Here is a 22334-nt window from a genome sequence, read left to right on the forward strand (position 1 = left end):
CGGGCTGGGCGCGCAGAAATGAGCCGGGGCAAGGGCAGCGATGGGATGGCGGCTGGTGGCCCCCCTTCCCCGTGCACGATTCTTATTCAAATGGGCTGCCCGCTGAAAGGGACGGCGGTCTCCAGGCTACGGGAATGTCACTGCCGATTCCTTCTGCCTGGAGGCCCCCGCCGCCCGCCCGCCCGCGGAGGCCAGGCCGGCCAGGCGTCGGCAGCCCGGGCACGCCCCGGCCCCCAGGCGGCACGGTGGGCCCCGCCGGCGAACAAAAGGGCGCCTCGTGGGCTGGCGAGCCAGAGGCACCGCGTTCCCTGGGCTCCCTGCACGGCGCGGCAGGAACGTGCCGGCCGCCGCGGGCAGTGAGGCATGGGGGCAGCATGGTGGGATGGGTGGGTGCCTGATGCTCCAGGAACCGGCGGGTGCAGCCACACAGGGGTCACCGCATCATCCTTCGCCTCAGGTGGGGATGGCCCATAGCGAAAGCACCTGCACGGCTACGCTGTAGGGTGGAGCCGTGCAGGGCATCTGCTCTACCAGGAACTCACCCGGGCACGGCAGCGATGCTGCCGGATGGGAACGTCCCCTCCCTCCCAAGGTACCTGTCCCTCCCCACTGCTACAGCTCCCTGGGCAAAGTCCGGCTCACGTCAGCCACAGGAACCGCATGGCAAGGGTGGGGGTACCCAACCTGTCACTGCCAAGGGACCCCACAGCTCCTTCCTTGAGTGCTGCCTCACGCCAGTTGCCAGCACCCAGCCCGTGCCATGGGCTGTGCCGAGTGCCAAGGGCTGTGCCATGCCCCAGAGTTGTGCCGTGCCCAGGATCTCCCCTACGGCGCACCGGCTCCTACCTGTGCCCGTGGGAGCCTGGGGCGCTGGGCAGGTGGCTGGTGGCCCGGGTGGGCTGCGGAGTCGGAGGCCCGCTGGGCTCGGGCTAGGCTCAGCTGCTGTTCCTGGAGGAGGGCGGCCGGTGCCTGTCTCCTCCTCCGGCAGCCGTGCCAGGCGAGGGGAGGGACCTGCCCGCACCGAGCTTTAGCCAAGGTGAGGCAGAGGAAGGTACACGCTGGCGGTGGCCCACGTGTGACACAGCAGTGTCCTGTGCCTAGGCTGGCCGGGAGAGCATTCCCGCAGGGCTGCTGTGCCCGGTTGTGCAGCACGTGGGGCTGCTGAGACAGGCAGCCTGGCTGGGACTCGCCCCGCACTGCACGGGCCCGTCTGTGCCTCTGCAGGGCGCGTCTCTAGCAGCGGTACCACAAGCCCTGCACTGCACTGCCCCGGTAGCCATGCCAAATGGATCCTGCTCACACCCAGTGCTGGCACTGCCATCCCCCACTCACCCTGTGCTGGTCGGTGCTGCGTGGGATCCGCTGGACTGGGTGCTGAGCCGGCAGCCCTGGAGCCCTGCAGGGAGCACGGCTGTGCACCAGGGCCGGGTGCCACAGAGCCCTCACTGTCACGCAGGGATGGATAGTGCCTTTTATTAGCCAAGGCCGAGGGCAAAGGAAGGAAGAGGAGCCGTGTGCTCTCCACGCCAAGGCCACGCTCTGGCCACCTGCCGCCAAGCAAGGTCATGGGCAGACAAAGAAGCAGCTCTCAGCCATAGGGATGGCAAAACCCATGCCCCCAGGGACACCCTGAGACAGCCAGGCACCTCAGCAGGACAAGAGATGCTGTGCACAGTGCACTACCAGCTCCCTATAGCCATGCAAGGCACTTGGAAGGCTGGAGGAAGGTCCAGCAGGGCAGGCTGGTGGTCAGGCACCATTACCACCTTGTGAGCTGGGAGACTGGCAGGAGATGAGCTGACAAAGAGCTATTAGAGCTGGCCAGCGTGTCTATGTCACGGGCTGCTCTGAGGAGATCCAAAGAGGCCTGATAAAGGCAACTGTAACAGGATCTCTGGCCTTGAAAAGCGAAGTAAAAGTGGGAGGGAAGGATTCTCAGCGGGATGTGAGGGATGAGAGAGGCATCTCAGTCCATATCCAGGCACCTCCTTGAAGGCTGCTCTGACTTCCCATGGCAAGCTGCAATCCCTTCCTCTGCCCCAGAGCCGAACGCGTGGGGGTGGCCCGGGTCTGCCCGGGGACACGGCCTGTCCGGGGGCAGCTCCACTGGCAGAGATCTGCCAGCAGCTCTGTCCTCCATCACCGGCGTCTGAACGCTGCCGAGCATCCCCCGCTTCCTCGGGTGCCCACAGCCTCGCTGCCCCAGCACCTTTCAGCAGTGATCAGGGCACTCTTGCAGCAGCACAGAGACCCCCCCCCCCCGCCCCCCCATCCTCGGCAGAGCCCCTGGGCTCCAGGGGCAGCCTCTCACGCCTGGCCAGCCCTGCTTGGACCGACTTCCGTGCACGCAGCAGGCAGCCAGCACTTTCCCGAACATCCTTAATGAGCAGAGAATTACTTAACCACTTCCCTTCTCGAGGAATGAGCTCCAGCACGGCACCGGAGCTGCTGTCTGCCCAGGGCCACGGTCCCACCAGCATTAGTGCTGGGTCAGTGCACTGACAGCCCTGCAGCACAAACTGGATCCAGATCGCAAACCGTGGAACAATGGTGCTTCTGTTGAATTAGCCGGGCAGAGGGTCCTGGCTGCGGAGTGGGCAGATCCAGAGAGAAGGCAGAGGGTGGGCAGGCAGGCTGGGGCTGGCAGAGAACCTGCGAGCACAGTGCCACCCTGCATGTTTCTAGGAACTAACCAGGAATGTGGATTTATCCCAGTTCGGCACCAGTGACATACATCCGGGGTATTTCCCACCCCAAACCAGGCAATCCTTAATGGAGTTTGAGTAACGCCAAACTTCCCTGGGAGATCTGGGGAGAAGAGCTGGGGGTGTGGTCTGCAGCTGAGCGTGCCCCATGCAGCAGCTGGGCACACGGGAGACACCATTCCATGGAGCTGACACAGGGCTGGGAGCAGAAGCCCAGGGAGGAGCTGTCTGTCATAGCCCAAAGAAACGCTGGACACATTGGGTGGTTCTGAGCACCATTTTACTGAAGGGCTGGACACCTGCTAGGACTTCATAACAAAAAGTTCACTTCATTTAAGAAAAAAGACAGTTTGTTTTTTGTCCCATTCCCTTCCAAAGAGTGAAATAATACTAACGCTGTCTTTTCACTAAGCAATGCCATTCCAAAATATACAACATTGAGTGTGGAACAGCCCAGCTTCATATTAACATTAAATATTATTAGAACTTCAGAAACATTCTACACAAACAAATGAAACAGTAAAAAGTTCACTCAAGAACAAGATGGTCATTTGTAAAATCATGATACAAAGTTTGTTACTCGCCCTCCTGCGGGTTGCAGTTGCTGTTCCCCGGCCATTGCTCGGGATGTCCCAACACCAAGGAATGCCACAGCAGAGCCCGTGCCGCTGCTCTCAGCCGGAGCAGGTCGGTGCAGCTGCATGGAGACGGCTCTCACAGAGATGCTGGTTGGCAGAGAGTGGCTGGGCAGTGCCCACCCAGAGCCCCTGTGTCACTCAGAGCAGCTGCCATGCCTCTGCTCAGGAAATGCTCCTCCTCAGCTCAGGAGTGCTGCACCAGAACCCAGGAGGCGAGAGGGCATCACACGGTGCCTTCCCCGCCATGAACAAACACTGACACTCGTTCACTCCCAATCCCAGCCTGGGCAGGGCGGTGGAGCAGGGGCAGGAGGGGAGGCATTTCTGGGGGTAGCTTTGCAGCACCTTCTCTTTTCAAACAGCACCATGTGCCTGTGTCTGTGGGAATCACCAGACACTCACAGGGGCTGCCTGTAGCCACAGGAACACAGGAATGGAAAGGGCTAATTAAGACAATAAGGAGAGAGTCCCAGACGATAATAAGGCCTTTAAGGGACTCTCTGGGGAAGGTATTTTGGAGGCCACGTCAGCAGTGCCAGATTGTGAGATTGATGAAGGATGGGAATGAAGGGTTGGGGGGGTGCCTGCTCCAAAAGGACTCCCACTCACCTGCAGCACCAGTGTCCATGTACTGCTGCCAGGCAGGGTAGGGGAAGCTCTGTGGCCAGGCAGGGATGGAGGGAAGACAGTGATGTGGAAAGCCACAGCCTTGGCTCCTCTGTTTGCACATCTCCTGCAGCAGACACAGAAGCAGCAGGCTGCTGGCTGTCCAGGTGCTGCTGGCATCTTTAGCTTTCCCTCCTCCCAGCTTCTCGCTTTCACCAGCCTTCCTTAGTGCTCCTAAGCAAAGGGAGGGGTCTGGCCTCAGCACCATGGCTTTGGAGGCAGCTGCTGGTCAACCTGCAAGTTCCAGCAGTGTCACAACTACAGACAAGCTTCATTCCACACTCAGGGATGACCTGGTGACTAAGGCTAGCCTCTCATGTCTTCTGGGACAAGATTCCTCCAAGGCACCTGGCACCTTCCTAACAGCACCCAGCTCCAGGCAGAACAGGCTGCAAGGAGAGGGAAACCCTAGCATGGTGCTCTCTAGCAGAGTCCAGAATGCGAGGGCTCACGAGCATCCTGCCCTGCTGTGCTCTCCACAGGTTGTGCCAGCCCACCCAGCTGGCAAAGCTGAGGGCTGCAGCATTGTCAGGAAGGTGCCAGATATCCCAAAACTGCTATCTTCTCCATGGGCCACCTCAGCTCCTGCAAGGCCATCCCCATCTGAGCACAGGAGCAAAGAGGACAGTGCCCTTTTGAAGACTGAAAAAGAAACTGTCACTTCCACAAAAACCAACCAGCCTGGCTGAGCAGCTGATGCTCCACAGCTCAGCACCAACCCTCTCAACCACAGACAAAAAAAGGATCCTCCCACCAAAATCTGCCTTCCTGCCTGGGAAGCTGCCCAGCTCGAGTCACACTGCCCAGCTGGAGCTGAGAGACAAACCTGTTCTCCATACCCAGGGATCCCTTGGGCCATGGCCAAAGGCCCAGCTTCTAGACAGGGCAGGGAACTTGGATCCAAAGGGGAAGAACTGCTGGGCTGGCTGAACCCCCCACATGCTGGCAAGTTGTGGCCATGAACACGGCACAAGTCACAATTTAAAGGGCACAAACTCTGTGCTCAATTCCAAAACTCAGAGCCTCCCAGCCCCTCTTGCCACAGCTGGAGCTGGGGTGAGAAATGCTCCTGGTGTACTGGGGGCCTGGAGGACAGGACACAAACCAAGGGCAGCTGTGGAGCAGGACCATGGAGCCACATGTGCAGCATCACCCATCTGTGTGGTGCTGCTGCCAACTGCCCTGGCATGTTCTTAGCTGGCAATTGGCTGAACTCCATGCAAGGAAGCACCAGACACAGGGGGGATCTCAGCCCACAAACCCCAGCCCTGGTAGTATGAACTGGTCTGAGAGCTGCCCAGTGGGGTGAGCTCTCCAGGGAGCACACCTCCTCCACACACTGAAATACCACTTGTGGGCTGCCAAGCAGGAGTAACAAAATAATCCCTTCTTTTTTTGCAAAAAAATGTGCTTAAGAAATTCTGTACAAGGATTGCTACAGCAGCTGGCTCATGGGGGATGCAAATAGTTTAGAAGCAGCAGCAGCAATACGCTACATGGCTTGCAGGGAAGAGGCTGAGGAGAAACTTCTACAACCATAAGCAGTGGCAGATGGTGAAATCTGATCACAGTGGACATGAGCTTCAGAACATTTCTACCAATTAACATTGTGATTTCAACTGGTATCTGATGTCAGCTTCCCCTTCAGCTGCCTGCCGGACAAGCTGCTCTCCCCACGGACCTTGCTGACGGACATCTGAAGCATGCAGGAAGCTCAAGGACCTTGTCTGGTGGAGAGGAAGCATAAACTGCTTCTTGGCAGCTGAATAAAAGGAGAAATTATTTCCAAAAAATCAGTTGGAAGAACAGCCCTTTGACCGCTAGCCGAATCGTTTCTAGAAGTGACAGTGGCACAAATCCATGCGTTAAAAGCATTCCTAAGAGAGTCTCCAAAGCTCTCTGCTGTCACAGTGCCCAGAACAACACAGACCAGGTTAGGCACTTGGATGAATTCAAAGTGACTAATACAGAAACAGGTCTGAACAAGGTGCATACCACATGCTCAGCAGAGACCACAGCGCTCTGGGCAATGCATTTTCTCTGTGCCTGCCAGTTACTGTTGCACAGGTCCCTGGAAGTGTTACTCAGCTGCCACAGAATAACACAGGATGGAAGGGACCTGTGGAGGAGACCTCTGGCTAGATCAGGTCTTAGGTAGCTCTGGTTTGATCAAACCCTTCATCTACCCTAAACAGCGGAGAGCAACATCCACACAGAGCCCCTCTGCAGCCTTGTGCACATCAGTGTTACATGCCCAGGGCACCAGGAGCATCCACACCTGGGCATGAGCTGAAGGATGGGGGAGCCAACCTTGCACCAGACTGAGGCACCCTCTCTGCCAGTGCTGGCTGGTACCAGGGCAGCAGTTGCTGGCATTGGCATAGAGGCTGTAAAGCCCCTCTCTACAACAACCTGCAACCCTTTCAGTCAAGTTCCCAAAGCACCTGCAAGAGGAGGAAGAGACAACAGGAGGGCAGGGAACGGAGGTTCAGCACTGCCCTGTTGCTCAGGGCCCTGTGGTCTGTTAGAGATGCACAGGAGTGCTGACAGAGAGGGGACTGATGATGAGCAAGTCCCTGAGCACACAGCTATGGAGTGCTCACTTCCCTGGCAGCAGTCTCAGTGATGCAGAGGTGTTTCCAAAGCTTGTCTCTCCCTGTGGAGCAGAACACCTTTTGCTGGTGGCCTGGAAGGACACAGGGCAAACTGTCACCACCAAGCACGCACAGAACTCAGCTCAGTGCTGGGAAAGGCACGGCAGCACAAAGGCTGGATGCTGTGCTGGATGTGTTAAGCAACAATACAAGTCAAGTCCTTGACTGGCAGAGACCCAAACTGTGAAAGACAAGATGTGATAGAAAAGAGTGAAGAGGCAGGCAGCAGTACAGCTGAGAGAAGACACACAGTGATGAGGAGGGATGTGCCCTGGTAAGTTGGCCTCAGGTGCTCAGCTTCCCACTCAGGCTGGAGGAAAAGAGGCTTCGACCTGGATTCAGCCTTGTTGATGCACATTGTTTTTCCCAGCGGAGGCCAAGTGCTCAGCTGGGACGCCTGCGCTGCATAAGGAGACTCCAAAGACAGCTCTCAGTGCCCTTATAAGGGTCTGGGAACGGGGGAAGCTGCGGAGCAGCCTGACAGCAATACCACAGGCAGGAGTTCAGAGCCCTCCTCGGGAAACAGCCCAAAAGAGAAACACCAGTGCAGGACTTCAAGACCTGGCATTTGAGAGCGTGGGAATGAGAAAGGTCTGAAGGAGTGGGAACAAAAGGAACAAAGCAATTTTTGGCCAGTTGACAGTGATGGAGAGCCCCTGTTCATCCAGCACCAGGTCAGGACAGGGAACTCTCTGCCAGGGCATTTTAAAACACAGAAGCAGAAGAAAATATTTCCTCCTCCTTGGCAGCCAAGCAGTGGCACTCACAGGTCAGTCTCAAACACTGCAAGTTATGATCTCTGACAGCAACTCGGAACCCAAGTGTGGGGTTCAGGGCTTGCAATCATTCCCGGAATCATAAAATCACAGAAGGGCTTGGATTGGAAGGGATCTTAAAGATCATCTTGTTCCAACCAACCTGCCATGGGCAGGGACACTTTACACTAGACCAGGTTGCTTAGTGAAAGTGAACCTCCACCCTGCTCTTTGTGGGTGAGAAGAGAACCCAGATGCACCTCAGAACACTCAACTTCCCTGCCTTCTCACCCCATCATGAACCTCCTCTCTTCTCTCCATACCAGTCATCCTTTCTGTGCTGGGGATCAGATACCGACCCGTTTTATAAACCACTGAAATCCAACCAGGTGCTTGGGGGGTGGGGCTCAAATATAAGGATCTGGGACTTCCCTGGGGAGCTCATCCCTTCAGCCAATGTCCACAGAGATTATTAGGTCAGACAACTGGTATTTTGAGCTGGTAAGAGAATGAGTGGATTACACTACTGCTGCAGACATCTGAGCAGACAGCGATATACAGAGCCAGGCCCATACCCAGCCCAATGCCTCTTCCTTTCCCCAGGACACCAGGTTGTCCCTTCCAGGTGACAGCAGCAGCACTAACTGCTCCAACGAGGTGTTTCTCCTGGGATTAGTAGATCCTTCCCTGTGGAGTGCAGAGAGCACAGAGCTGTGCTCCGATCCAACAGTGTGCCCCCGGTGCAGGGAGGTGACAGCAGCCGTGTGCAGCGGTTCTGCAGTGCCTCCTAGGGATGGCAGAGCCTGCACTCCTCCTTCCACACAGAGCTCTCACACCTGCCACACACCTTCTCACAACATCCCTGATGGCACAGCAAGGCTGTCACCCACCACATGATGCCCATCTCCCCTCCTACTACATCCCCACAAACCACAGAAAGTGACTCTCTATGTTTAAGTACTGGTGTATGTCCTCCCAAATTTTTCACTTTTCTGCTTTAACTCAGGCTCAAGTATCCCACTGAGTCTGGGACTGGCAGTTTGTAGCTAAAGCATTCAAACACAGTGTGTGTTTCTGTTGTGTTTAACTCCAGCCAAAGCCAACAGTTCTCTACTGGCACCTGGGATCTGCTCCTGGAACACCCTTCAACAGCAGAGCAGTTACATGGAGGGCAGGACACTACACAATTCATGCTAACAATTCCAGCCCTTTGGCTCTAACAGTCACACTTCATGACCCATAGCTGCACCTGGGGTATAGGAGAGCAGAGTAATGCTGGGTGCTGAGGAGGAATCCTCTTTGGAGGCAAATCCCTACCATGTGTTCAAAACTTCTGTTACCCACAAAGGGAGGAGGTGCCTAAAGATGTCAGACAGACTTGCAGCCCTGTGACACTCCCCCACTGTTATGCAGAGGTTATACTGAAAACAGGATTAAAACTACCAGCTGGTAATAATTTTCCAGATTGTTTGGCATTCTGGAGACAAACAAGTGGCTACACTGCTGCTGCCTCTGAGCTGCTCAAGGGAGCCCAGGACAGACTGTCACAACAATGAACCATAAAGGAATTCTGGCACCTTTCAACAAAAGGCTAGCTGAAGGGAAAGAGGAACAAAAGCTATCAAACCCAATCCCAAAGGGATGGAGGAAGTGCATCTTCCCACAGTTCCTGGGCCATATGCACATATATGGATATATAGATATATAGATAATAAAGTTATAAAATTTGATCAAAATAAAACCAGTAAATGTACAGCTTGAAAAAGAGCAATATCACAGTGCATCAATGTCATGAGAAAGTCCTGTGTTCTCCCCTGCACAAGAGCACAGCCTGCCACGTTCAGGGGAGGGTGGTGAGAAGTGAACTCTCTGGCCTGCTCAGCTCAATGCTGGCCGGAGTCACTGTCTCACACTCCCAAACAGGGGTTTGGATTTCTGCAGCCAGTTCTGCACAGCAGTGGCAGACAGGCAGGAACAGTATGAGAGTGGGCTGCTCTGTCTGCAGGTTAGTGGGCATATTGGCACCAGAGACACAGAGTCACTCCTAAGCCTCTCTGTGCTCTGGTGCCAGGCTCGTATTTACTTACTTACAAAAAAAAGTGACAAAGTGAAGAAATTCAGGGGACACTATGAGAATGGGACAAGGGCTGAATTTGGATCACAGGGGACAAGTTGACCCTAAGAATCTTCTGTGCTCTCCTCCTCACTTCATCATCAGAGGAAGAGTTGCCCACCTTGATGGTCTGGAATTTCAGCAGGTTCAAAGTGCTCTGAGCCTTTGGAGTTTTCTTTCGGACAGGAATGGTATTTGCTTTTTTCCTCTGTGGTGCTTCTTTTGCCTCTGTAGCTCTCCTCTTCTTCTGCCTAGTGCCCTCCTGGTAAGTGCTGCTGTCCTTCCACTCTGTTTTTCCCAGCAGAACTTCCTTATCTTTGATTTTCAAGGTCTTGGGCTGTGGTGCTGTGGTGCAGTCCTGGGACGAGCTGCCTGCGACTCTCCCGTTGAGAACTCCGGAGGCTTTGCAGGCATTGCTCTCCTGCAGCACTCCACCCTTTGGTCCCTTCAGAAGCTTTAAAGCACGGGTGGCAGAATCAGGTGCTTTCTTAACCAAACGCTTGTACCCCTTGCCTTCGGTTATTTTAGTGCTCTTGCCTGAAGAAAACTGCCTTGGTGGACTTGAAGTCTTGAGGAGTTTAAGGTCTGAGGGAGAGATGCCAAGACGTCCCTGTGTGTACTTGGACTCCAAACAGGACGTTGCAGTTTTCAGTGGCACCAGGGCTTCCAGAACCACTGACAGTCTCATAGCTGGATACACGTCAGGATACATGCTTGTAGGGAAGCCCACTGCCGCTGCCTTGGATGTGCCAGATCCTGTCTGCTTCAAGGAGCTCAAGAGGAGATTTCTGGAATCCCCTTTGGAGACTTTCAAAGAGCTCACTGGAATGCTGGTGGGCAAAGGGGCCACTTTTGCCCCTGAGTTCCTGGCTGGACTCTGGGTGGGCTCAGTGGTGCTGGCACAGTTGCGCTGTGTGTTTTCTCCCATCTGACTCGGTGTGACTGCCGTGCACGAGCTGTACCCGTACACATCCTTACTCCTCAGAATTGTGGGCTGGTAGCCCTCCTCCTTCAGGCCTTGGATGAAGGCCACCAGCTGGGTCTCTGTGTCCGAAAGATCCTTGGACATCGGGTTGAAGACTCGGAGGGCTTCCTCCAGAACTTTCTGTCCTGCAGAGGAAATTCTTGACCAGGAATGGACAGCTTTTTCTTCCTCATTGTTCACTGCAATATTCATGGCATTAGGCAAGCAGGTGCTTCAAAAAGGTCCAAATTACTGGAAAAACAACCCTTGACACCTCAAAAGGAGAAAGAAGACAGTTAGCTTGCAGCAACTGAAATTATCCAAGTTTTTAATATGGGACCTGAAACCATTAAGCCCAGGCGTGGCTGGTCGCAAACCCTGGGTCAGATTCTGGGCTCAACCCAACACAGAAGCACCACCAAGAAAAACCTGTCACTCATTTATCTCTGAAATAAAACTAAAACATCTCTCACAAAAATATCTTCCAACCTAAACAAAGATTTCAGGAAATCCCATCCAATCCACCCCAAGATGAAGGACTACAATGATTAACTCAGCAAAATCTGCAGGTCGTTTCCAGTTTGAGTTTGACCCACCCCAGCTTTGGATAACCAGATCTCATTTTCCCTGGGAAAAACTGAACCCTCATTGAACCCTTTCCCTGTATACACACCTCAACCAGCACCACTGAGCCACCTCAACACTAAGAAATGCCTAAGTACTTCAACTGCATCCCAGCAGCACCTTCAATTTCTCAGCTTCTAAACTGATGCCGCTCAAAAATTGATTCTGAGTTCCCTGCCAAAGCTGCAGCTTCCTCCTGGAGACCTGGCAGCAGGGCTGGAGGCTGTTCCAGTTGTGCTTCATTGATGCTGAATGCTGTGGCAAGGCAGCACTGCTCCTTGCTGTTCTCTTGTTTGAACAACGGTCCACAACTTGCTGTCACAGCAAACTGGTGTTGATCCAAGGACACTTGCTGCCAAGTGAGGAGGAAGCAGGAAATTCAAGCAGGGCGGTATGAAGGAAACACACATCACCAGGGCCATGTGTACAAAGGCCTGAGGGACAACACTGGGATCACACTCAGGGCACTGTGCAGCTGCCTGCCCAGCATAAAAGCATCAATTATTGCTTTCAATAAAAAATAGGCACTAAAGGGCAGTCCAGGCAGGACTTGAAGGGCAGTCCTTCAAGAGAACTCTGATTCTGGTGGCCTCACAGCTCCACAGCTGGATGCTAGACCAACATAAAATCTTTAGCTTTATTGATATCTCTCAAAATAATAATGAAGATTCATTTAAAAACCCTGATCAGGGAAATGCAGGTGGTGCCAGAGATAGTTTTGGAGAGGGCAGTGTACAGGCAAGAAAGCTGTGACAGAGATGTCAGCGCCTGAGCAGCCAGAACAAGGAACTGCTCATGTTCCATGTTCCCCCCAGAACTCTGGTCTCACCACAGCACAGGAGCAGAGCCTGTGCTGCCGCCAGCTGCACAAGCAGGGAAGAGACACAAGCCAAGAGCAGCCACAGAAGGGAAAGCACAGGTCAGTGGGGGAGTAAGAACCTCCACATGACAGACTAATCTCAGTCAAGTGCTCTGCAGACGTCACGGCCAAAGAGGGATTTGGAGGAGGATAATGCAGTTGTTCAGAGGCAGGCAGGGGATCTCCCACGAAGGAGGGGAGGCAGGCAGGGAAGTGATCCCACAGAGCCCCAGCCAGCATCACCAGCCAGCAGTGAGTCACCACGTCCAAAGTGACCAAGCAGTGCCAGGCACAGGAAAGCCAGAGAAGGTGTAATGGTAATTTTGATGTGGTGAGGCAGAGACCAACGAAGAAGCACAAGTAACAACATGTGCTCAACAGGCTGCAAAATGGATCATCTTCAGCTGCAGCAAGCCCGGGAGCAGCTGGGACATCTGAAGGGGTGTTCTGGCTGTGACATTTCATGGGAACAGGACTTTCCACGATCCAACTGCTCGGTGCTGTTTGGTGCAGTGCCAGCCGTATTGGAGGAAAGCCGGCCACGAGCAGACGTACCCCGGGACAGTCTGACCTACTGACAGCAGGTTCCCTTCCGTGACACACTGCTGTGGGGGGCTACGGGAGCACAGCACTCCCGGCGCAGTGCGAGCACAGCACCGGAAGATCGAGGCTAGCATCGGCTTAGAGGCCCGGCTCTCCGAGCATGGAAAGGGCTCTCCCGGTGCACCGCAGGGGGAAGCGGCTGCCGGCAGGGCCGAGACGCGGGACTGGGGCAGCCTGTGGAGCCGGAGGCCGGTGCGCAGTCCCAAGGAGGGCTCGACGGGGCCACCAGGTCCTCGCTCGGCCTCTCCTTCTGGCCCGCCCCTCGGCGCGGACGATGCCCCTTCCCGAGCGCCCGTCCCTCGCTCCCGCTGTACCCTCCCCACGGCTCGGCCCGCCGGCCGGAGGGACCCCGGGGCGGGCAGGCCGCCTGGGCCGGCCTCTCCCTGCAGGGCTACGGGAGGTGATTGGTGCAGACAGGGGGTGCGGCACCCGCGCTCGGCCCGCGCCGGCTCCCGGGACCGGGGGGGCGGGGGCCGGGGCGGGGCCCTCAGCGCCGCGGCTCCGCCTCCAGCGCTCCGAGGCCGCCCCAGCGGGCGGCTCGGCAGCGCCCTCGCCCGGGAGCCGGCGTGGGGCCCGGGCCCGCCGGCCCCAACCTACCGGCTGCCGCCAGACCCGTGCCCGCCGCTGCGCCGCACCCGCCGCTCCAACATGGCCGCCCGCGGGGCACCGGAAGCGGGGGCGCTTCCGCTTCCTGTCCCTTTCCGAGGACCGCGGTCACGCCCACAGTCACGGAGCCCTTTCGGTCACGCCCCCGCGCTCCGCCCCTCCGCCCCCGGCCCCGCCGTGACCACGGCAACGGCGGCGAGGTCCGTCCCGGGCCGGCAGGGGGCGCCGCGGGCGGAAGCGGCGCGGGCGGAAGCGGCGCCGTCACCAGGTAACGGGGTCGGTGTCGGGGCGATGAGCGGCGGGGCCGGGCGGCGGCGGCGCCTGGTTCTGCACGTGGACCTGAACAACACGGTGGTGGTGGCGGACACGGTGACGGGGCAGGCCCCACGAGCGGCGCTCAACACCTTTCTCAGCACCGTCACCTGGGGCCGCGCCGGGGCTGCCGGTGAGCGCCGGGGCCGGGAGTACGGGGGACCCGTGTGGCGGTGCAGGGGCTGAGCGCGTTCCTCTCTTCCAGGCGAGTGGGAGTGGGTGAGCGACCGCCCGTCCCTGCGCCCCCCGTGCCCCGGCGCCCTCAGCTACTACAGCCGCCACGGCCGGGACCCCGCCTTCACCGAGGCCGGCCCGGGCCGGCGCTTCCGTGACCTCCACGCCCGCCACCTGCGGCTGCTGGAGTGGCCGGGCCGGCCGCACGACGCCCTGTCGGTGCCAGGGGAGCCCGGCAAACGCTACCACCTGATTCTGCCCTCCTTCTTCCGCCTCCTGGACACGCTGCACCGGGATGGCAGGGCCTTCGCTGTTGTCTTCAGGACCTTCGGCACCGACCTGCCCCGCGCCCTGCAGGCCGTCAGCAGCGCTCTGGACGGTCAGCACCCGCAGTTCCCTGCCCTGCGGGACGTGGCGGTGAGTGGCGCCCTGAGGGTCCGTCGTGATGGGGAAGGGCAGCCGGATGGTCCCACGGAGCCCCCCCCCCACGTCAGACTGCTCTCCAGCTGCTTGGCCAGACTGCTTTTAAAAGCATCGAGTTCTCTGAATGAAGCTGTGAGCTGTGGGGGAGCATGTGTGTGCAGATCCGATGTGGAATGGTTTCCTCTTGGGGTATCCCGTGTTGGACAGAGCATGCCTTCTCCCGAGCAGGAGCTGCTGCAGCAGAGCAGGGCTCCCTGGCCCAGAGCCGATCACAGCTGCACTCTCCTCTCCTGGCAGCACACTGGGCAGGAGTGCTGGGAATGAGCTTTAGAAGATGCTTTAGTTATTCCTTGGAGTGTTTTCAGATAGCAGAGATTGAAATGGGGGCAGTGTGCAGCTAGGAGGACATTCCTTTCCATCCCTGGGGAAGTCGTTCCTTTCCATCCCTGGGGAGGGGATGATTTTTGGTTGGATGCATTCCATGCCTCCTCTTGTCATCTTCCCAGCACCATCCTCCCACACTGTTAGTGGTGGGGAATCTCCACCCTGCTGCTTAGTGTCTGTGCCAGTGAAACAACCTGTCTGCTTTGGAAACTTTTCCTTCCCCATTTTCTGTGGTCCTGCAGCTCCCTGTGGACCTTACCCCTGGCCAGATACGCTGCAGCAAGAAAGAGGTGGTGCTAACACGGGGAGCAGAGCGTCTGGCCACCCGGGAAGACAAAAGAAAGCTCTACAACTACTTCAGCTCCTTTGAGGGAATTGGAGGCTTCCAAGACCACTTTGACTGGTGAGAAAGAGGCCACTGAGAAAGTGGCTTGGGCATTATCTTCTTTCCTGTGATTCTCTTCGTTTCTGGGATAGCTCCTGGTTTTGAAGCCTTTATGTTGTTGGGGTCCCTATCACTTAGGCACTCCCCATTTTGCCTGTAAGCAGCCTGATAGGACTCTCACACCATTCTGGAGGTCCCCATCCCCTGGTGTACCTCCTGCTTTTCTCCAAAGGCCCCCTGATTTGTCACCTTGATGCAAAATGCCTCATTCCTAGGAGGGCATGGGCAGCAGGACAGGACATCTCTGTTCTGCTTCCCTGGCTCAGAGGGTGCCCTGGGCCTGCAGTACAGTCTGCCATTACCTGGGAGCTGTCACCCTCTCCCTGCCCTGACTGTTCCTTCTTCACTTACTGTTTCAGGTGGGCCAGAAATCAGTTCTCTTCCCGGGGTGGGAAGCCCCTGTTGATAGACCCCCATGATCCTGACATTCAGCACATCTTCATTGATGACAACATCCGGCTGGACGATGGAGACACCATTGTTCACCCCCAGGTAGGTGGCTGAAGGCCCCTCTGGTACCAGCAGCCTGCACTGGGGTATCCCTGGCAAGGTCAGACATGTTTTGTCCCCTTTGCATGAGGCTGCAAAGGGGAATTAAGGCATAGCCCTGATGTCACTGCATCATGTGCCACCAGTGTTGGTGGCAGCGATGCACAGGGAGGGTGAGATCAGCTGTCAGCAATGCACAGCGGGTGCTGGCTGCCTCTGCTCCCCTCTGAGTCAGCCCCGTGCCTGGAGGCAGCAGCAATGATATCAGGGCTGCCAGCCTTGTCACCTGCCTGAGTGAAGGAAGGGGCAGTGTTTGTGGGGAACACACTTGGGAAACAGAATGTTTACACAGAAAGAACCGTGCCTGGCCATTGGACAGCTGTCAATGCTCAAACAAGAGCTGCAGGTCCATGGGTGATCCTCAACCCCTGCCTGTTTCCATCCATATGGAGACGGTGCAGGGGGGACACGGCAGCCAGTGAATTGTCTGCAGTGTTTGGCAGGCAGCCTGGGAATGGAAAGGGGTGGGATGCTCATTGGATGTTTCCTTCCATACAAGCTTTCTCAGCTTATACATTTGTAGTTAGTGGCAGGAATTGTTCCTGCCTGGACAGACTTGTCAGGACCAGGCTTTGGTCTGTGCCATGCCTGGTTGAGGGGAGCCTCTGCAATGGCATGCAGATCTGCAGCAGCTGGAGTGTGGCTCACACAGCTCCACTTGCTGCATTTCAGCATCAGGCTATCCTTGTGTGATCAAGGAGTTCCTCCTTTGGCATTGGTAGCCTGCACAGCTGGTCAGTCAGGCTGCTGTGCTAATCTCATGGCAGCGATGCAGCCAGCCCTGGGGCTGCTCCCAGGCTGGATCACACAGGTAGGATCCAGTTATGGTAGCAGCAGACCTTGTGGGAGTCTGGGCAGCAGCCAAGCATCTTCCCAGCAGGGCTCATCGTCACTGCTGGGACCTTGCTGTCCTGCAGCCAGGATCGGTAGGTGGAAAGCCATTCTCCCCTCCTCTTGCATCACCAGCTCTGCAAGGCTGTCCCCATTTCAGTGATGGTGACAGAGCAGCACTAGGAGTGAAACAGATTGCCAGGTGTCTTTAAGCAGGCCATGGTGAAGACCAGAAGGTGAAGTCCCTGTTCCATCCTGTGGTAGCTAAAGGAAGAGCTGTTGGCAGAGGTTTGCCTGGAGTCAGCTGCTCCACAGAGCATTTTCTTCCAGCTGCATGGTGTGGCCTGTTTACTTAAGGGAGCATCAGGCACATGTGTGACATGCTGGCTCAAAGTCAAAGGCAATTTCTGGGAGAGGGGGAAATCTCAAGAAATTTCAACTGCTGTTGCATTGGAGATAGGATCACCCTGCCCTCTGCCTCTGACACACACCATGGAGGCGCCTGGCTGAGGGGAGGGCAGAGCACACCACGGGGTGTGTGCATTGCTGCTAGGCTCTGCTCTCCCTGCAGGTGTTCTCAGAGCAGGGCAGCAGCAGTCCCAGGATCGTGCCCACCTCAGCACTGTACAACATTTGCCTGGTGCAAACCAATCTGCTGGAGGCCATTGCTGATGAGGACTATTTCCTGCACTGTGTGAGGAGGTGTGAGGAGAACTACGACCGCTACCTGGCCTGCGTGGAGAAGGACACCCCAAGCCAGCAGTGGGATGGACAGTGATAGCACCTCATGGGGCTGAGTGGCTCCAGACTGGGACACCACCCGCTTCCTGCTGCATGCAAAGTCCCAGATGGGCTCCTGCTTCGAGCTGTTACCTCTCCAATGTGCAATGTGGGTGTTCAGTCCTATCAGGACCTTCCATGAGCAAACACAAGCATCCTGGGAGCTTGTGTGATGGGATCTTTGGAGGAAATGGTTTTCCAGTCTTTGGCAGTGTTGCCTGTGGTTCCCACTTCTGCATAAGGGCTGGGGCTCACTGTCCCTCTGCAGTCACCAGGCAGATCCCTTCCACCATCCTTTGATGCAGGCAGCCTCGCAGTGTTTGTGCCTCACTTCCTGCTCCTGCAGTGATGGCTGGTGCAGAGAAGGTGCCAGGATGAGTACAGTGTTAGCAGCAGCATCCCCAGGTGGCATTTGTGGTGTGGTGTTCTCGGCGGATGCCTTGTCACTTCTGTCTGTTTTTAAAGCAAACCTTTTTAGCTCATTTATGTGTGAGTTTCCTGCCTGTACAGGCTCTGCCTGTACTGGTGGGTGGGAAGTGCCTTTCCCAGCGTGTTCATTTGCCTGGCTCAGCCAAGTGGGGACAAAAGTGTTGGTGGAGGGTTTGAGACCCATGTGCACCTTTCCTGATGCTGCTGAGAGACCCCAGCAGGGTCGTGCTCAGAGTAGGGCTGAGCTGATGTTCTGTCCCTGCAGTGGTGACAGGATAGGGGTCATCTCTAGGGTAGGACGGTGGGTTCCCGACTCCTTGAGCCCAGCGCTGCGTGGCTCTGGCACCGGCAGCATACAGCAAGGGAGGGCAGATCCAGGGTCTCTCCAGTCCCTCTCCCTGCGATGGTTCCTTCCCGGCCAGGTGAACGCGGCAGGGGCACGGCGGGCCGGTGGCACCGGGAGGGCCGGGCGGAGGGGAGAGGGGCACGGCAGGGGGGCCGGGGCGGACGCGGCGCCGCCCCCACCGGCAGCGGGCGGGCCCGGGGCGGGCAGAGGCGCGGAGCGGCGGGGAGAGCGGCGGAGCGGGCGGAGAGGTGAGTGCGGTCCTGGTGCCAGTCCCGGTCCTGGTGCCTGCCCCTGTCCCTCTCCCAGCGGCGGCGCGGAGCGGAGCGGCCGTCCGGGGCTGCGGGCGGGCATCCGGGGAGCGCCGGGGGCGCGAGCGTTGCAGCGGGAGCCCGGGGGACGCTGGTGCCAGCGAGCTGTGGGCGGGAGCCCTGTGGGTGCGGGCTGCGGGGCAGTGCGCCGGAGCGCCGAGGGTTGCGGGCGGGAGTGCGGGCAGCACCGGAGGTGAGGACGGTGCGCCGAGAGCAGGAACCTGCCGGCGTCCGGATTGTGAACGGGAAGCCGCTGCAGGGTACGGACCCGGGGGATGCGGGTAGAGAGCCCCGGGCGCGCGAGGGTCCCAGTGAGTGCGGGCTGTGTACCAGCAGCACCGGGTAGTGGGAGCCCGGGGTGCGGGAACCTCGGGGAGCAAGAGCGCTGGTACGTGCGGGCAGAGAGCCCCAGGGAGTGGGAGCCCGGAGGGGGCGGACAGGGAGCCGTGGGGCGCAATCGGGAGCCCGGATGGGGTGGGCAGGCAGCCCGGGGTGCAGTGCGGAGCCCCGCGAAGCAGGAGCTGTCGCACCGCCAAGAGGAACTGACTAGCTGGGGCTGGGGGAGCGATGGGTGCCTGGGCTCTGATTCGGATGCTCTCCCCGCAGGAGGCCGTGGGCCGGACCAGTGGCGAGCCGGGCCGGATGGGCGGCACGGCAGGGCCAGAGCCCGGGGACCCCCGAGGCGGCTGAGCTGGCCCATGGCGGCGGGCGCGAGCGCCTTCGCGTGGGCCACCTTCCCCGCCATGCCCACGCGGCGCGTGTACTGCAGCGCCGCGCACCGCGACGGGCAGCTCTTCGTGCTGGGCGGCTGCGGGGGCGGCGGGCGAGCCCTGGGAACTGCTGAGGTGCTCGACCTCCAAGCCCAGCGCTGGACCACGCTCCCACCACTGCCCACGCCGCGGGCTGGCGCTGCCGTCCTCGCCCTGGGCAAGCAGATCTTGGTGGTGGGAGGTGTGGATGCGGCACAGAGCCCCCTCGCCTCCGTTGAGGTTTACCACGTGGATGAGGGCAAATGGGAGAAGAAGGCGGCATTGGCTCAGCCCTCCATGGGCATCTCAGCTGTGCAGAGAGGTGAGGGATAGGAACATGTTGTGACTCTTGCCCAAAGTTTGCTAAGCATCCTTGGACTCTTGCTACAGCACAGCATGCCAGGAGCCAGGGTTGGTCCCTGTATGTGGTGCCCATGTCTACTTCTTGGACAGGGATGCTTGGTATGGACCAGGCTGCAGTGTGGTGGGCAGGACAGAAGAGATGTCAGGACAGTGGTGGGAGAGGGCCGGGGTGCCGGCCGCACTGGAAGCAGGATTTGGCAGTATGGCTGTGTTGCCATGGTGTCTCCAGGGAGATGATACTGCCGAGAATAATTAGAGGATGGCCCTGTGCTCTTGTCTGTGCCTGATGGATGGGATGGAGAGGGGGGTGAGAGGGTCCCAGTGCAGCCAGGGCATTGCCAGGCTCAGGCCTGGCTGTACTCACTGTCCCCTGGCTGCCCTGGAGCAATGTCTGGCTGTGGGGCTCAGCAGTAGCACTGCTGCCTGCCCTGGGAGGCATGGAGGGACTCCCAGCCCTTCGGTGTTGCCCACAGATCCCCCTGCCTCACTACTGCCTCTTTTCCAGATGGGGCTGTCTACGCACTGGGGGGAATGGGTGCAGACACCTCTCCCCAGGCTCTGGTCCGTGTCTATGAGCCAGCAAAGGACCACTGGCAGCCCCTACCCTCCATGCCCACACCGTGTTATGGGGCCTCTGCCTTCCTGCAGGGAAACAAGATCTTCATCCTTGGTAGGTGCTGCTGGGGCAAACCAAGCATCCCCTGTGCCTCTACCCTCTTCTTCCTCTGTTCCCAGGCCAGAGAATGACCTGGCGCACCCCAGGGTGGCTCCATAGTGCCCAGCGCTGCAGCCAGCAGGCCCCATCCTGCTTGCTGAGCACACCAATAGTGCCAGCTTGGGGCACTGGCAGCTACATCTCCTCTGTGCATAGGAGGTCGGCAAGGCAAGCTGCCTGTCACCGCCTTCGAGGCTTTTGACCTGGAGACAAGGAGCTGGACACGCTACCCCAGCGTGCCCAGCCGCCGCGCCTTCGCCGCCTGTGCCATGGCTGATGGAGTTGTCTTCAGCCTGGGGGGGCTGCAGCAGCCAGGGCCCCACAACTTCTACTCCCGTCCCCATTTTGTCAACACCGTGGAGATGTTTGATCCTGCGCAGGGTGAGCTCCATGTCTCTGGGTGAGGTGGGAGCATCTTCTGTGGGTCCGGGATGATTCTGTGGGTTGGTGAGAAGTGTCTGTGCCTGAGGGACATAATTATATGGGCTCTGAACATTAGCCCCTTGTACCCATGGTGAATGAATCCTGTGCTCCCTGGTCCCAGGGAGTGATTAACCTGTGGGTGTTCTGGCCTTGTTGTATAGAGGGGAAACCCCAGCGGGCAATACTCACTCCATCTCATACCCAGGTGTGTGGAGAAAGCCAAATCGCACCATCCGTATGAAAGAGAAGAGAGCTGACTTCGTGGCTGGATGCCTGGGAGGAAGAGTGGTGGCTGTGGGTGGCCTCGGTAATGCTGGGGATAGGAGTGTGGCCGTGTTCCCATCCCCATTCTTTGGGGCACATCAGTGATCTGCATGGCAGTAGGGGGTTACTGCAACACTGTCTGCAGCAACATCTCTCTGTGCTCTCACAAGTGGTGAGGAGACCCTACTGCCCTGTTCCCCTGGCTGACCCACTGTGTCCCTTGCCCCTTTCACTCCCCAGTCAGGCTTTTCCCTGCTCATGTGCAGCGTTCTGGGCTCACACAGCCCACGGTGGCTCAGCTCTGCTGTGCAGAGTTGCAGTGCTGCATCCCTCTCCCGAGAGAGCTGGGGAAAGGTTAGAGCTGTCACTCAGCAGAGGGCATACAGCAGAAAGGGCTGCCTGGGGAGCTTGGTGCCAGCCACAGCACTGCCAGCCCTGCAGTAAGGGCTGCCAGACCCCCAAGATCACTCTGGGAATAGGGAATGGTGCTGGCTGCATCCCTGCAGTGTGGCATTGCTCCTGAGTCCTGCTGCAGCTGCAGCTGCCTTATCCCTGCAGAGTGCTGGCACGAGGAGGGAGGGAGGGCGAGGAGTGGTTGAGGGGGCAGAGCCAGCAGGTTTTGTGCCAGCAGCCATCCCTATGGGGACTCTGCTAATCCTCTTGTGCCCCCACTAATTGCCTCTGGGATCTCAAAGCCTGTGCAGCTCAGGGCTCCTGTTGAGGCATCAAAGGGATGTGGAGGGGGAAAGGCAGAGCCTGGGGTGAGGGATGGGGAGCTGCACAGAGGCTGATGTGGTTCTGTCTTCCACAGGGAACCAGTCCTGCCCACTGGACTCAGTGGAAGGGTTCAGCCTCTCACAGAAAAAGTGGGAGCCGCTGCCCCCCATGCCCACTGGCCGCTGCTCCTGCTCCAGCTGCCCAGCACCCAGCCTGCTCTTCATCATCGGCGGTGTGGCCCAGGGTCCCAGTGGCGCTGTTGAGGCTCTGTGCCTGCGTGATGTGCCCTGAGTGGGACCCCGGGGACCAGCCCTGGCCAAGCACCAAGTGCCTGAAGACGGGGACAGGGTGTGTGAGCACCCATGTGTTCACCCAGGGTGACCTGGCTCCAGGAAGCCTCTGTCCCATGATGCCAGGCACCAGAGCAGCTGCGGTTGTGGGAACTCCCAGCTCCTGCAGCGCTGTGGCAATGAAGCCCAGGGCAAACTCCTGCCTGGTGGGATGGCCATCGCCAGCAGCGTGGAGGGAGCAGCGGTGGCAGGACTGCCGCTGGCCTCACTGCCCTGTCCGGCCCCATCTGTGCCACGGCGTATCTGTGCCGTGTGTGTAGCAGTGAGTGCTGTGTCGTCGTAGACCCAGTCGATGTCTCATGTAGCACAGAGGTGCCCTGTAGCTCAGTGCCTGGGAGGTGATGTAGCACCTCAAATAAATGAAACGTGGAGTTTTATCCTACTGGAGTCATGTCGTCTCTGGTTATCCTACTCCAGGCAAACACATGCTGCAGCCTGTCGGGAAAACCCCTCCCAAGGCAGAGTTCAGTGAGCCCATACGGTGGAGCAAGGGTAACTCTTGTTCTCCCCACCTCCAGGGTGAGCAGAGCAATGTGATGTAGAGATCCAGTCCCTGTTTGGAGAGGAGGAGCTAAGCAGTGACTG

The 22334-nt window shown here is 58.0% G+C and overlaps 3 protein-coding genes across 5 annotated transcripts; 2 read left to right on the forward strand and 1 right to left on the reverse strand.

The window, feature by feature from the left end:
- Window positions 1-2968: 2968 nt before the first annotated feature.
- CCDC71 (coiled-coil domain containing 71) lies at window positions 2969-13270 on the reverse strand. The gene is made up of 2 exons (XM_066558104.1): window positions 13179-13270; window positions 2969-10769 (listed from the first exon to the last, which is right to left on the reverse strand). Exon 2 carries the CDS (start codon window positions 10706-10708, stop codon window positions 9536-9538), a length of 1173 nt encoding a protein of 390 aa, XP_066414201.1. The 5' UTR covers window positions 10709-10769; window positions 13179-13270; the 3' UTR covers window positions 2969-9535.
- Window positions 13271-13447: 177 nt separating this feature from the next.
- Window positions 13448-17567, forward strand: LOC136561712 (uncharacterized). The gene is made up of 5 exons (XM_066558145.1): window positions 13448-13632; window positions 13705-14090; window positions 14723-14883; window positions 15285-15417; window positions 16877-17567. Exons 1-5 carry the CDS (start codon window positions 13479-13481, stop codon window positions 17081-17083), a joined length of 1041 nt encoding a protein of 346 aa, XP_066414242.1. The 5' UTR covers window positions 13448-13478; the 3' UTR covers window positions 17084-17567.
- A 124-nt stretch (window positions 17568-17691) lies between these two features.
- On the forward strand, window positions 17692-22131 carry KLHDC8B (kelch domain containing 8B). Of its 3 annotated transcripts, none has more exons than XM_066558142.1 (6): window positions 17692-17936; window positions 18775-19239; window positions 19786-19950; window positions 20152-20376; window positions 20624-20725; window positions 21494-22131. In XM_066558142.1, the coding sequence occupies exons 1-6, from the start codon at window positions 17918-17920 to the stop codon at window positions 21688-21690; spliced, it is 1173 nt and encodes a 390-aa protein (XP_066414239.1). In that variant the 5' UTR covers window positions 17692-17917; the 3' UTR covers window positions 21691-22131. The 3 variants fall into 3 exon arrangements, with proteins under 3 accessions (XP_066414239.1, XP_066414240.1, XP_066414241.1); XM_066558143.1 differs by lacking the exon at window positions 17692-17936 and adding an exon at window positions 18068-18108; XM_066558144.1 differs by lacking the exon at window positions 17692-17936 and adding an exon at window positions 18316-18428.
- Window positions 22132-22334: the final 203 nt, after the last annotated feature.

Source organism: Molothrus aeneus, chromosome 12 (genome assembly GCF_037042795.1).
Source record: "Molothrus aeneus isolate 106 chromosome 12, BPBGC_Maene_1.0, whole genome shotgun sequence".
NCBI classification, from domain to species: Eukaryota; Metazoa; Chordata; class Aves; order Passeriformes; family Icteridae; genus Molothrus; species Molothrus aeneus.